This window comes from Nycticebus coucang, chromosome 3 (assembly GCF_027406575.1).
Source record: "Nycticebus coucang isolate mNycCou1 chromosome 3, mNycCou1.pri, whole genome shotgun sequence".
NCBI classification, from domain to species: Eukaryota; Metazoa; Chordata; class Mammalia; order Primates; family Lorisidae; genus Nycticebus; species Nycticebus coucang.
This window is the reverse complement of record NC_069782.1, coordinates 26,455,743-26,470,900: the sequence shown is the minus strand read 5'-3', so window position 1 is coordinate 26,470,900 and position 15,158 is coordinate 26,455,743. Positions and strand designations below refer to the sequence as shown.

Below are 15,158 nucleotides of genomic sequence, written 5' to 3'. Positions count from 1 at the left end.
ACCCTCAGGCTCATCATAGTGACGCAGGATGAGTTGTTTGTTGAAGCCCTCTTTTTTTACCTTAGCTTCTTCTGTTTTTCTGTTCAAAAGAAAAGAATTTAAGATGTGGCTCATTTCTTGGTCTTATGAAGGTCTAGAGGAGGGCTAGGGATTGTTTCAGAACAATCCCAGAACCTCACTTGTACCAATGATATAATCCTTTAACACATAACTTGCCATATGAATTAAATTTAACTTACACTTGTTTTGAGCACAGGGACTCATGAAGCATATATAACTCATATGTCTCTTAATCTGTTTTGACATAATAAAAACACCACGGCCCCAAGGAAAAAAATTTTTTTTCTAGTGTCGAGGTCCATCTGTTAAAGCAGAACTAGATTTTGAAACAGATTTGCCCTGAGTCCTTAGCCAAATGTTCACTGAGTGTTTAATGTTTTTATTTTTTTTTATTATTTTATTTAATTATTTTTTTCTTTTGAGATAGAGTCTCACTTTGTCACCGTGGTAGACACCGTGATGTCATAGTTTACAGCAACCTCAAAGTCTTGGGCTCAAGTGATTTTCTTGCCTCAGACTCCCCAGTAGCTGAGACTACAGGTGCCCACCACAACACCTGGCTAGATTCTCTATTTTTAGTAGTCTTGCTCTTTCCCAGACTGGTCTCAAACTCCTGAGCTCAGGGAATCCACCTGCCTTGGCCTCCCAGAGGGCTAGGATTACAGGTGTGAGCCACTGCACCCTGCTATTTATTGTTTGCTGTTGTTGTTATTGTTTTTAAACAGTTATTGACACCTACTGTGGTGAGTACTGTCCAAGGGGCTGTAGGAGATGTAACGACCAGTACATTCGTCCTTACAAGAACAGCACAGGCACTGCGTGAGAACTGAGTAGGGATCCTGATTCCGCCACTCGGTAGTGTAGGAATGAGGCAAACTACTAAACTTCTCTGGCCTTGCTTTCTTTATCTGTGAAATGAGGATAACAATACCTTATAGAAATGTGAGGATTCTCTAATTAACAAACACAAACCTTGGAGCAGAGACCCCAGTATTTAGTACGCAGCCTACAAATATTATTTGTAAGTGTTACAATTTAGTGGGGGAACACAGACAAGTTTGTTAATAATAATGTGGAAAAGGAAAAACTACCCTAGTTTCTAGGTTTCAGACTGAGGCCCTGATCTGAAGGAAGCCTTCACAGATGTTCACTAGGCGTCTTCCAGAGGCATAACTCATAACAACGCCTCTTCTTATGAGAGAGGCACTGTTCACCACCATTCTAAAGAGAGTGCCTGCGTTATATACGCAGGTCATTACAAAAATCAAAAATTAAGAAATGTAAAATCGGGCAGCGCCTGTGGCTCAGTTGGTAAGGCGCTGGCCCCATATACCGAGGGTGGCGGGTTCAAACCCGGCCCCGGCCAAACTGCAACCAAAAAATAGCCGGGCGTTGTGGCGGGCGCCTGTAGTCCCAGCTACTCAGGAGGCTGAGGCAAGAGAATCGCCTAAGCCCAGGAGTTGGAGGTTGCTGTGAGCTGTGTGAGGCCACAGCACTCTACCGAGGGCCATAAAGTGAGCCTCTGTCTCTACAAAAAAAAAAAAAAGAAATGTAAAATCCACATTGACAGAAACAAATGAAGCCCTCACAGCAACACCAATAATCTGAGCAAGTTAAAAATTGCAAAGTTTCTTGTAAAGTGAAATAATGGACTGTAACAGCCTGTCTCAAAACCTTCACAGTGACTCTCATACAGCTGCCCAGTAAAGCTGGATTCCATGTCATGCACACCCATCTCCAGGGCTCTGTATCTGAGGATCAGCTAATGAAGCAGGAAAGCTAGGAAAGCTTTTCACCCCTATATGCATGCACACACACTCATACACACACACTCATACACCAGACCCATGCACATACTCATGTGCCCAAGCATTCCAAGTAGTAGCTGTTGACAGCATGCCATAGAATAAGCCTCCAGGAATAAGCTGGCAAAGCAGAGGTCATATATTGAAGAGCCATTTTTCGCTCCCTTGGAGACTGGGCTGACGGGTCTGACTGGCCCAGCCTCCCCATATCTGGCTGCCTTGCCAAGGTAGGCTGCTGGGCTTCTTGTTCATTAGAACAGAATGAGGAGATGGAACTGCGAAGACCCACAACCAACACTTGAGAGCAATCAGAAGTGCCAGGACTCCAACGAGGAGGAGTGGGAGCCACCTCAGAGTTTGGCCATTTTCAGTGTGGGCATAGAACAGGGCTCAAAACAAATAACTCTCAGCAACAGAGTGGAAGAATATCAAAGGCTGGCTCAGCGCCAGTAGCACAGTGGTTACGGTGCAAGCCACATACACCGAGGGTGGCAGGTTTGAACCCGGCCCGGGCCAACTAAACAACTGCAACAAAAAAATAGCCGGGCATTGTGGCAGGCTCCGGTAGTCCCAGCTACTCGGGAGGCTAAGGTGAGAAAATCACGCCCAAGAGTTCAAGTTTGTTGTGAGCTGTGACACCATGGCACTCAACCGAGGGTGACACAGTGAGACTCTGTCTCAAAAACAAACAAACAAAAAACCAGTATCAAAGGCTGCCCTTAGCAAATCAGAGAGGATTCCACCAGGAATCCCTGGAGTGTTGCACTTTGAGGTGCAACTGAAATCCTCTCAAACTGAGCTGGCCTAACTCAAGGAAGCTCTTGGAGTGTTTGGGAGAGACAGAGTGTGTGTGTCTGTGCACTTGCGCGCACGTCTGAGTCCACATACGGTACACGTGAATGCACACACATTCGTTGAGTGGGTGTGGGGTTTGAAAAGTGGGAAGAACTATTCTAAAATGAAAATTTTAAAAGGGTTAGGAATAGGTACTTGAAAATAATACAGCTGATTAATAAAAGCGGGAAAGGTATAATAGTCACCCCATTGTTGGGGAAGGAACCAGAGTCAGGAAGTGGGTGAGGGCCAGACCTGCCCCCAGGAGCTGGGAAAGTACTTGACTAAAACAACTGCCTTTGTCTCTTCTCTTGCCTCCCTCCTCCTACTTCTCCTTTCTTTCCAGTATTCTCATGAAAACGTATCCCACTATCAAAAATGAGGTGAGTGGGCAGAATTTTTGAACAACGTGACAGAAATAAAGCACTTATAGACTGCCACTATTCCCCACACCAGAAAACAGGCATGCCACTTCATTTATGAGCACCCACAGCTGGCAGAATGTCAGCTTCACAACACATATTTATAAACCCAACCAGAAAACCAAGTCTAATGACCACTTCCAAGCCCACGCTTCAATGCCTAGATGTGAGTCTATTTTTCTATGACTTTCTACAAATGGACCTTTGGAATTATTTTTAAAAGAAAGCTAAGTATGTCTCTCATGTATAAACACCTATAATCACTGGGAGAAAAAAAGGCACACTTCCCCTTCCTACCAATGTGACCAAAAATTAAGATACAAAAGCCCTAGTGAAAAGACTTTAAGGCAAAATATCTTACATTCTATGTATGTCACATTAATCAAATATTCAGAGTAAATAGCTGTAATTCAGGAAGGTTCTATTACCTTTTTAAAAGCAGTGCTTACTTTTCTAATTCCTTTAACACACCCCTAGACAAAGAATCTTTTAGTTATTAGGTAAAGACCAACCATCCTTGCATGTCTAAAAAGACTGACCTTTCTCAAGGTGCTGGCAGTGGTAGTAACTTTGCCCTCCTGTTGGCTGAGGACCAGAAGTTGGACCGCTGGTTTCTCCAGCAGGTGATAATTATCACCAAGTTGATTAGTTCAACAAAGGGGCCCCAATACTTGTGCAAAATTGTTTCTTAGAAGTTTCAAGTAGCTGGTCATTACTTGGAAAAGCCTTTGCCAGGTTTGAAGGAACGTGCTTCTTTAAGTTAGAAGTTACCAAATTGTCTCAGCCCTGTAACATCCAGACCTCTCTAAGAAGAGGCTGGAATAGAAAGAGCAGTATATGTTTTTTTTTATTATTCTTTTTTGTTTTTGTTTTTTTAAGGGCAGTATATCTTGAATAACCTCAAATCAAATTGGCCATAATCAGGGTGGCTCCTGTGGCTCAGTCGGTAAGGCGCCGGCCCCATATACCGAGGGTGGTGGGTTCAAACCCGGCCCCAGCCAAACTGCAACCAAAAAATAGCCGGGCGTTGTGGCGGGGGCCTGTAGTCCCAGCTACTCGGGAGGCTGAGGCAAGAGAATCGCTTAAGCCCAGGAGTTGGAGGTTGCTGTGAGCTGTGTGAGGCCACGGCACTCTACCAAGGGCCATAAAGTGAGACTCTGTCTCTACAAAAAAAAAAATTGGCTCTAATCAAATAATAAGCTAAATTCAATATGGTGGGGGCATTGATTGACTATAAGAACTGAAGGATGCTTGGAGAATCTCTAATCCCATCGTACAGAAAAGGGAACATAACTGCTAAATAACAGTTATTGCTTATTGGACATATGCTATACTGTGCTCATGTATTTAGCAGCATGATTTCATTTAATGTTTTCCACAACCCTATGAGACAGATTCTAGTAAGACCCCCATTTTATATGAGGAAAGTAAGGCTTTGAGAACCTAAGTGCCTTAAATCCCATGTTTGGCAAACGGGAGCATGGGAGTCATGTGAACTCCAGACCTAGGCGTACACCTATACACCCTATTAACTTTTGTACCCCAGATCACACAGCTAAGAAATGGTAGGGTGAGGATTAGATACAAGCCTGGGATTCCCAGACTAGTGCTTTGTACCAGCATGCTAGAACAGTGAATATAAACAAAACCATAGGCCTAGAGTGTCACCAGCCCTAGCCCAGAGGTCTGATTTAGGCCCAGACAAAAGGTCCACATTGACTCTGTCTGGTCCCATATGTCGGAGGTGGCGGGTTCAAACCCAGCCCTGGCCAAAACCCCCCCCCACCAAAAAAAAAAAGAAGTGCCTTGGGACCTGGTCTGAGATGGTTTCACTAGGTTTGTCAGGCCAGACTTCCTTTGATTGTGATCGATCAACAGTGTCTATCCCAAGATGGACTTTCCACTGAGAAGTTTCTGTCTTTCTTCCTACCCTTAATTTCCCTGGGTCTGACTTGATATAGACTTATATAATATTCCATGCTTAGGGAATGTGGTTGAAATTTGGTAGGGTAAAGAGGCTGAAAAGTCTAATTCACCTAAAATTGCATTTCCTCCAGTAAACATTTACTTAATTTCAAAGTATCTCTCTCTTTTTTCTTTTTCTTTCTTTTTTTTTTTTTTAGACAGAGTCTTACTGTGTCACCCTCGGTAGAGTACCGTAGCATCACAGCTCACAGCAACCTCAAACTCATGGGCTCCTGCCTCAGCCACCCAAGTAGCTGGGAGTACAGGTGCTCACCACAACATGCAGCTATTTTTTTTGTTGTTGTAGTTGTCATTGTTGTTTAGCACAGAAGTTAGAGAAGTTGTAGACTTCAGCCCTGGGCTGAGCTCGAACCTGCCAGCCTTGGTGTATGTGGCCGGTGCCCTACTCACTGAACCACGGGCACCGAGCCTCTTTTTCTTTCTTTCTTTTTTTTTTTTTGGCCGGGGCTAGGTTTGAACCTGCCACCTCCGGCATATGGGACCGGCGCCCTACTCCTTGAGCCACAGGCACTGCCCTATTTCTTTCTTTCTTTTTTTTTTTTTGAGACAGAGTTTCACTCTGTCACCTTGGGTAGAATGCCATGGCATTATAGCTCACAGCAACCTCAAGCTCTTGGGCTCAAGTGATCCTTTTGCCTCAGCCTCCCAAGGAGCTAGGACTATAGGCACCTGCCATAATGCCCGGCTATAATCTCATGGTATCTCTAATGCAAGTAACCAGGGGATGTTAAGATTTGGCTGCTTTTCTTGCAGTGTTTTATAATATATAGATTGTAAAATTACATATGCTCTTTTTAAAGCTTAGATTTTGTATTATGACAGATTCCTTGGGAACAAATTCTAGCAACCTTACCAATTCTCATTGTTAAAGAAACACTTCCTTGGCAGAGTTTCTTACTATGGGTCATGTTTAATGGCCTCTCATCCCTGCTGCTATGCGCCAGCTAAATTTTCCTCCTCCATCTTCTCTGCCAAGCCACCTCTTCTTGGTTCTAAACTCACTTGTTTCAAGCAACCACTTCTGATGGTACTGGGTTATTATTTTTAAAATGCCTTTTGCTTGCTTAGTGCTTCAGTGTCTACAAAACAGATTTATGTATATTGTGCTGATTTCAACTACAACAACCTACAGTGATAAACAGAGATATGTTATTATCCCTAAATGATGGAATACATTGAGGTTCAGGGCATCCAAGCACCTTGTCCTATGCCCATTGACCAATTGTGTGTTTTGACTATGACATTAGGGCTTTTTTTTCTTTCAATTAAAAAAAAATGCTTTATTTTTTTTAGGGCGGCGCCTGTAGCTCAGTGAGTAGGGCGCTGGCCCCATATGCCAAAGGTGGTGGGTTCAAACCCAGCCCTGGCCAAACTGCAACAAAAAAAAAATAGCTGGGCATTGTGGCGGGCGCCTGTAGTCCCAGCTGCTTGGGAGGCTGAGGTGAGAGAATCATGTAAGCCCAAGAGTTAGAGGTTGCTGTGAGCCGTGTGACATCATGGCACTCTACCTGAGGGCGGTACAGTGAGACTCTGTCTCTACGAAAAAAAAAAAAAAAAGCTTTATTTTTTTACAGCAGGTGTCCTCAAACTGCGGCCCGTGGGCCACATGAAGTGGTGTGAATTGTATTTGTTCCTGTTTTGTTTTTTACTTCAAAATATGTGCAGTGTGCATAGAAACTTGTTCATAGTTGTTGTTTTTTTTTAAACTATAGTCCGGCCCTCCAACGGTCTGAGGGACAGTGAATTGGCCCCCTGTTTAAAAAGTTTGAGGATGGGGTGGAGCCTGTGGCTCAAAGGAGTAGGGCACCGGTCCCATATGCCAGAGGTGGCGGGTTCAAACCCAGCCCTGGCCAAAAACTGCAAAAAAAAAAAAAAAAACAATAAAAAAGTTTGAGGATACCTGTTTTAGAGCAATTTTAGGTTCACAGCAAAATAAAGTAGAAAGTACACAGAGTTCCCATAGGCCCCCTACAATTTGGTTTTCATTTCATTAGAACATGCTCTCCATTCTACATCACTCTGGGAGGCCTTTTTAAACTTAAAAAGCTAATTCTCAGTTCACCTAGAAATATAAATTGGTAGAAGTGGCCAAAATGCTTTTATGGAGAAATCCTCTCTGTTGAAAGGATTTTCTCTACCAGATATTAAGATGGCAATACTAATACTTACTAGATGCTTGCTTATTTAGGAATCTTTACAATAACCCTAAATTGTAGCCACTACTATTATCCTGACTTTACAGATGAGGAAAGTGAAGTGTAGATAAATTAAGTGACTTTGCCAGGTCACATGAATGGATGGAGCTGGGATTTTAACCTTATCAATTGGGCTTCAAGGCCTTTATGTGCCTGCCTCTTTTACATGATATAATCTGAATAATTAAGGCAGCAGAAGACTTAATAGGCAGATCAATGCAATAAAAAAGATAGCATTGGGCGGCGCCTATGGCTCAGTGAGTAGGGCGCCGGCCCCATATGCCGAGGGTGGCGGGTTCAAACCCAGCCCCGGGCAAACTGCAACAAAAAAATAGCCGGGCGTTGTGGCGGGCGCCTGTAGTCCCAGCTGCTCGGGAGGCTGAGGCAAGAGAATCGCGTAAGCCCAAGAGGTAGAGGTTGCTGTGAGCCGTGTGATGCCACGGCACTCTACCGAGGGCGGTACAGTGAGACTCTGTCTCTACAAAAAAAAAAAAAGAAAAAGAAAAAAAGATAGCATTTAGACTGGGTAACATAGCAAGACCCCACCTCTAAAAAAAAGTTATTTTTGAGATATAGTTTCACTTTGTTGACCTGGGTAGAGTGCCATGGTATTAAAGTTCATAGCAAACTCAAACCCTTGAGCTTGAGCAATCCTCTTGCCTCAGCCTCCCGAGTAGCTGGGACTACAGGCATGTGCCACTACACCTGCCTAGTTTTTCTATTTTTAGTAGAGATGGGGTCTTGTTCTTGCTGAGGCTGGTCTTTAACTCCTGAGCTCAAGAAATCCACCTACCTAGGCCTTCCAGAGTGCTAGGATTATAGGGGTGAGCCACCTGTGCTTGACCTGTGTAAAAAAATTTAAAAATTAGCCAGGCATGGTGGTGTGTGCCTGTAGTCCTGGCTACTCAGGAAGCTGAGGCAGGAGGATTATTTGAGTTTGAGGTTGCTGTGGCCTATGACACTACTGCTTTACCCAAAATGACAGACCAAGATTCTATCTCAAAAAAAAGTTAAAACACCCCGTCTTAATCTTAAAGTTAAAAATCAAATAAACTAGAGAAATAAATATTTACCACAATAATAAAGAATATCTGCAGTACATAAAAAACAGGTAAGACGTTAAAACCCATAGGGTAGAAAAGAGGTATAGAGATCAAGAACAACCAGTTGGCAGAAGAAATTTTTTAAAAGATCAAGAGATAATTAAGAAGATAAACTTCTTTAATTGGCAAAGAAGTAGATACTCAACAAGAAAATTGTCTGCCTATCAATTTAGCAAACTTGAATAAGGATGATAATTCTATTCAATGCTCCAAATGGTGAGAGCCCACACATGCTGTGCTCTGAAGGATTAGCTGGCGTGGTTTTTCTGGAAAGCAATCTGGCAGCGTATCTCTAGAGCCTTAAGAAATGTTCACTTTCTGGGCGGCGCCTGTGGCTCAGTGAGTAGGGCGCCGGCCCCATATGCCAAGGGTGGCGGGTTCAAACCCAGCCCTGGCCAAACTGCAACAAAAAAATAGCCGGGCGTTGTGGCCGGCGCCTGTAGTCCCAGCTGCTCGGGAGGCTGAGGCAGGAAAATCACGTTAGCCCAAGAGTTAGAGGTTGCTGTGAGCCGTGTGACGCCACGGCACTCTACCCAAGGGCGGTACAGTGAGACTCTGTCTCTACAAAAAAAAAAAGAATGTTCACTTTCTTTTACCAAGGTCTACTTCTAGGAACCTAGCTTTAGAAAAGAACCATAAAAATAAACAAACAAAACATGTTTAGGACAGTTACACAAACGTAAATGTTCAACAACAGGAGAAAGGCTCAAAAAAATCACGGAACATCCATGAGATGGAATCAAAGCAGACATTCAAGATCTTGTTTCTGAAGAATTGCATTTCATAGGAAATGCTCATAAACAAATGAAAGGAGAAAAGCAGGACAAAAATGGCATTCAGTAGATCATATTAAAAAGATATATAGGGCGGTGCCTGTGGCTCAGTCGGTGAGGAACAGGCATGCCCTGCTCAATTAGAAGTCTTAAAGCCAGAACCAAGGTCTCTAAAGAAACAGGAGGTGGTAGAGAAGCCAGCCCAAACCAGCCAGAAACAAGATGGTTACTCCACTGCTCATTACACCTGCTCATACTGTACTAGTACACTAAAAGAAACTTCTACCTATATGGTTTAAAAAGGGGGAGGAAACCCTGGTTATAGGAACTCTCCACCTTTTCCCCAGAAGTCCTATGAATAATCCTCCCTCTGAATAACACACAATTAAATAGAAACTCGCACAGTGCTCCGAGAGGTAGAAGGTACACACAAGACCCTGGAGATTCACGCAGTGCTCCGAGAGGTGGAAGGTACACACAAGACCCTGGAGATTCACGCAGTGCTCCGAGAGGCGGAAGGTACACCACAAGACCCTGGAGATTCACGCAGTGCTCCGAGAGGCGGAAGGTACACCACAAGACCCTGGAGATTCACGCAGTGCTCCGAGAGGCGGAAGGTACACCACAAGACCCTGGAGATTCACGCAGTGCTCCGAGAGGCGGAAGGTACACCACAAGACCCTGGAGATTCACGCAGTGCTCCGAGAGGCGGAAGGTACACCACAAGACCCTGGAGATTCACGCAGTGCTCCGAGAGGCGGAAGGTACACCACAAGACCCTGGAGATTCACGCAGTGCTCCGAGAGGCGGAAGGTACACCACAAGACCCTGGAGATTCACGCAGTGCTCCGAGAGGCGGAAGGTACACCACAAGACCCTGGAGATTCACGCAGTGCTCCGAGAGGCGGAAGGTACACCACAAGACCCTGGAGATTCACGCAGTGCTCCGAGAGGCGGAAGGTACACCACAAGACCCTGGAGATTCACGCAGTGCTCCGAGAGGCGGAAGGTACACCACAAGACCCTGGAGATTCACGCAGTGCTCCGAGAGGCGGAAGGTACACCACAAGACCCTGGAGATTCACGCAGTGCTCCGAGAGGCGGAAGGTACACCACAAGACCCTGGAGATTCACGCAGTGCTCCGAGAGGCGGAAGGTACACCACAAGACCCTGGAGATTCACGCAGTGCTCCGAGAGGCGGAAGGTACACCACAAGACCCTGGAGATTCACGCAGTGCTCCGAGAGGCGGAAGGTACACCACAAGACCCTGGAGATTCACGCAGTGCTCCGAGAGGCGGAAGGTACACCACAAGACCCTGGAGATTCACGCAGTGCTCCGAGAGGCGGAAGGTACACCACAAGACCAGGAAATGCCCCTGTCGCTCTGAGCTATAGCTGCTGCTCTGACTGTGGAGCAAGACTTCCTTGTGTTTTCTGTTACATCAGTGAACTTGCTTTTGCCTTACTTTGTTAGCCTGCTCTTGAATTCTTTACTGCATGAAGCCAACAACCTATCTGGTCTTCAGCTGTACCCAATTTGAGGGTCCACCTTCCAGTATCAGTTTGATTTGTCCTCTGTTACTTTGGCATATTTCCTTCCAACCTTTCTCCAGCATATGCACACCCCCACACACACATGCACACACAACATAGATACATTGTACTATGTCTTTTGTATGTGTTTATATATATATCTCTTTTTAATATATATGATCTACTGAATGCCATTTATGTCCTGCTTTTCTCCTTTCATTTGTTTATGAGCATTTCCTATGAAATGCAATTCTTCAGAAACAAGATCTTGAATGTCTGCTTTGATTCTATCGCATGGATGTTCCATGATTTTTTTGAGCCTTTCTCCTGTTGTTGAACATTTACATTTGTGTAACTGTCCTAAACATGTTTTGTTTGTTTATTTTTATGGTTCTTTTCTAAAGCTAGGTTCCTAGAAGTAGACCTTGGTTAAAGAATATGAATTAGGCTTAGTTTCCCATTCTAGGTGACAAGTTCCTTGAACACAGGGACTAGTTATATGTTTCCCTAGAAGAGCGCATTACTTACAGCTTATTTGTTTATTTGTTTTTAGAGACAGAGTCTCACTTTGTCACCCTCAGTAGAGTGCTATGGCGTCACAGCTCACAGCAACCTCCAACTCCTGGGCTTAGGTGATTCTCTTGCCTCAGCCTTTCGAGTAGCTGGGACTACAGGCACTCACCACAACGCCTAGCTATTTGTTGTTGCAGTTTGGCTAGGGCTGGGTTTGAACCCGCCATCCTTGGTATATGGGGCCAGCGCCCTACTCACTGAGCCACAGGCGCTGCCCTATGGCTCATTTTTCTTTCCATGTCTTCCTCTTTTTTCCCTCCCTCCTCTTCCTGTTTTCACATATTATCCGGTACCAGGCAGCTGGCAAAGCTGATTGGTAAGTTCACATCGCAGATACGACAGGGCAACTTGTCCAGGGTATCATAGGCTCTCAATTTCTCCTTACCTATCATATTATACGTCCCATAAAATTATATGATTGTTACTGGGTGTGGTGGCATGTGCCTGTAGTTCCAGCTGCTCAGGAGGCTGGAGCAAGAGGATCACTTGAGCCCAGAGTTGAAGGTCAGTCTGGGCAACACAGTGAGACCCTGTCTGAAGAAAGAAAAAAAGAAAGAGAGAGAGGGAGGGAGGGAGAGGGACGGAGAAAGAGAAAAGAAATGGGAAAAGAAAAGAAGATAAAATAAGAGAAGAGAAAAGAAGAAAAAAAAAGAAAATGCATATGATTTTTGCAGAGGGTTCCCTACATTTGAATTATGGCTACTTGTAGTCTCTTCACAGCAGTACTGAGGAGTGTCTTCCACTTCAGAATTTCCAGTTTTGAGTAAGGATGTTGAAAGATCCAATCTTAAAAAAGAAGACACATATATTAAGTGTAAAAAGGATATTTCAAAATTTATACCAAGTCAGTACTCTCACTGAGTAAACCCATCTGTCTACCAAAGCCTACTTGAAAAAGAACCAAAATCCATTTGTATTAAAGTGCACATAATCATCAGCTTAAGAATTACCTCTTCTCAAGGGAAGTTGCAGTGAAATAAGATCAAAGCTCTAACCCAAAATAATTAAATCTTTATGACAGCATCTGAAGTATTTGTGGACTTTCAAGAATCTCTACCTACTGTGTAGACCTACAGACCACATTTCAGCACACCTCAATTCAGGGAAAGATCCTCGCCTACCAGACAAAATATTTTATCAGTAGTCAATAAACTTGGGTTCTATTTCTGACTCTTCCACCAACCAGCTTAGGACTCAACATCTCTGGGCTTCAGTTTTTCATCTGTGAAATATGAGAATTAATTGTGATGATCTCATGCCCCACTCAGCTCTCACATTCTTCTCTTTGTTAAAATTCTACCTGCATAGTGTATAGATGGAAAGATCCAAACCTGCTATTTTTTTATTTTATCCTACCAAGTCTAGTTTATTCAGAAGTCCCAGTAAATTATATATAGAAGAAAATCTGGAAGATAAAGAAATGAAGGGGAGAGAAAAGTACACAGAATCCTATCACATAAGCACTGTTAACATTTTGGTGTATCTCCTTTTGAATTCTTGCCCTATGCATGGAAAAAACATTAGAATGGGTAACTGGTATTGTCTGTCCAGGACTCTTGCCTTTGCTGGGAGCTCTTCATTTTAGCACAGTACCAGGTGAAATTTTGGGTCAGAACGTCGTAGGTCCTCTCTGTTTTTTCCTTTACCTGTCTTCCTCACCTTAGCCCTAGATTAAGAACAAGTTTCCTTTTCTTTCAAAACTATAGAACTACTTCCTTTCTCTTCCCTTGGAGTATTATCCTACCCCTATGCCATGTGGCTCTAGTTGGGCTGACAAGGTTACTTCCTTGCTATCCAAGAGCCAACAACCTGGCTTTGATAAATAATGCTACCCCATCATCTAGGTGACCATGATATATGGCCATAGTGCAGGCACTTGATTCGAATACAGCTAGTCAGAGTCATAGCTGGGATTGACTCATGTCACTGAGATAAAAGAGTCACTTTCTTCCTAACAAGGGAGCACCTGAATCTAGGGATGGCAGGGACCACCTTCTTTATTATGTGGAAAGAGCCTGACTACAGGCACAGCCATGCAGAGATGGACAGAGAAGTCCCTGCAGCTCTGGATCCACGTCCTGCTCTGGATCCTATTCTTGCAGTTCTTCCTTTAATCTTGTAAACTACCCACTAGCACATAAGCAAATAATTATCTTGTTGCTTAAGCTAATGTGAGTTGAGTTCTTGTCACTCACCACCAATCACCACAAAGAGTCATGACTAACATAATCATAATCACAGGCTCATCCCCACTGGATCACGAGAACCACCCTAGCTAGACTGGAAGAGTGAACAAGCTACATCCCAGGTTCCTTAGAACTGGAAAATGTTCTAATTGTTCCCGGCCTCCCTACCTGGGATTATATCTCACCCTTCAATGACCAAGACTTGTTCCTGCTTACAGACTTGCCTGGTGGGCTAACTAGCTGCTTGGCATTTGATTGCCTACTGAGAAACTTCCTGTCACTGAACCACTTATTTAAATTCTTAGATATTTTCATCCTGGATACTCTGGATATCTTTTTTTAGAGACAGAGTTTCACTTTGTCACCCTTGGTAGAGTACCGTGGTGTCATAGCTCACAGTAACCTCAAATTCTTGGGCTTAAGTAATTCTCTTGTCTCAGCCTCCCAAGTAGCTGGGACTACAGGTGCCCGCCACAAGGCCTGGCTGTTTTTTTTTTAGAGACAGGGTCTCACTCTTGCTCAGGCTGGTCTCAAACTCCTGAGCACAGGCAATCCACCTTAGCCTACCAGAGGGCCAAGATTATAGGTGTGAGCCACCATGCCTGGCCTTACTCTGAGTATCTTATGATTGTTTTCACTCCTACTTGCTATTTTACCACACCTATCAGGCTTGTTCTTAGCATATGCACCTGGATCCATTTCCTTATATCTGGCCCACCCCAGTGAGACAAGTCCAGTCCTAAATTCTGATTCCTCATTACATCGAATACAGAAGTAAATATTAGGGAGAGGGGTGCAGAAGGAACACTTGACACATAAGAGCATTCTCTAAGGTAAGAACCTTTCAATAGTTCTTACGGTTGTTTGATCTCTGATGAAAGAGAAGCCCATCCATGAGACCTCCTACTCACTGCCTGAGCTGCACAGGGGTAAGCTGTCTTATGCCTGTGCTCCAAGAGCTCCATCACATCTCCTTTACAACCTCATTCAGGGATAGACAATATTCTTTCTAAATTTGTGCAATCATAATTTTCCTTGGGAGGTCTCTTTTATAACATTTAAATAATTTAAGAATAAATTTTTGCCTTTTAGCACAGTAGCCTTTGTTCCCTATCCAGGATGGTTTGTTCTTGTGATGGAAGGGCACCAAGCCTCTCTTTAGGCACATGAATGCCATTGCCAGCAAAGCCATGGTCTTGGCTTCTCAAAACCATGCAGAAATACTCCCAGAGTGTAAGGTGGAGAAATTGGGGTAACAGGGTGTGGGTAGAGCGAGATCAGAGGGGGATGCCTTGGAAAAGTCTAACCTGGAGTCTGTGAACTTAAATGTCTGGCTCTGATTGAGGTTACAGTAAGGGGATGGCTGGGGGAAGGGTTCTGAACTCAGGGAATGGAAATGACCTTTTTCCTCTGGTTGCTTGTCAGAGTTGACCTCGGTGGGTAAAGTGAACTTATCATTTTCCAAACAGATCTTAGATGACAGTGAGAAGTGGATGACATCAAGTGAACTGCTATCCTCAAAGTTCTCTGAAGACTGGTTTTGCTTGACAAGAACTAGGAAAAAAGGAGGAAAACGAACAAAGAGAGAAAAAGAGCATTATCAACAGAAAATCCAACTGTCAGTATTTTCATACTCTCATCAGGGTATTAGCAAAGTTTTCCACAAATATCAACCCACGAAATCCA

The 15,158-nt window shown here is 43.9% G+C and overlaps 1 protein-coding gene across 1 annotated transcript in view; it reads right to left on the bottom strand.

The window, feature by feature from the left end:
* LOC128580885 (uncharacterized) overlaps window positions 1-15,158 on the bottom strand; it is an 83,036-nt gene that overhangs the window by 40,400 nt on the left and 27,478 nt on the right. The window contains exons 5-6 of the mRNA XM_053583353.1: window positions 14,874-15,026; window positions 11,973-12,072 (exon numbers count right to left, since the gene is read on the bottom strand). Of these exons, the coding sequence (XP_053439328.1) occupies window positions 11,973-12,072; window positions 14,874-15,026 (253 nt within the window). The remainder of the gene's footprint in view (window positions 1-11,972; window positions 12,073-14,873; window positions 15,027-15,158) is intronic.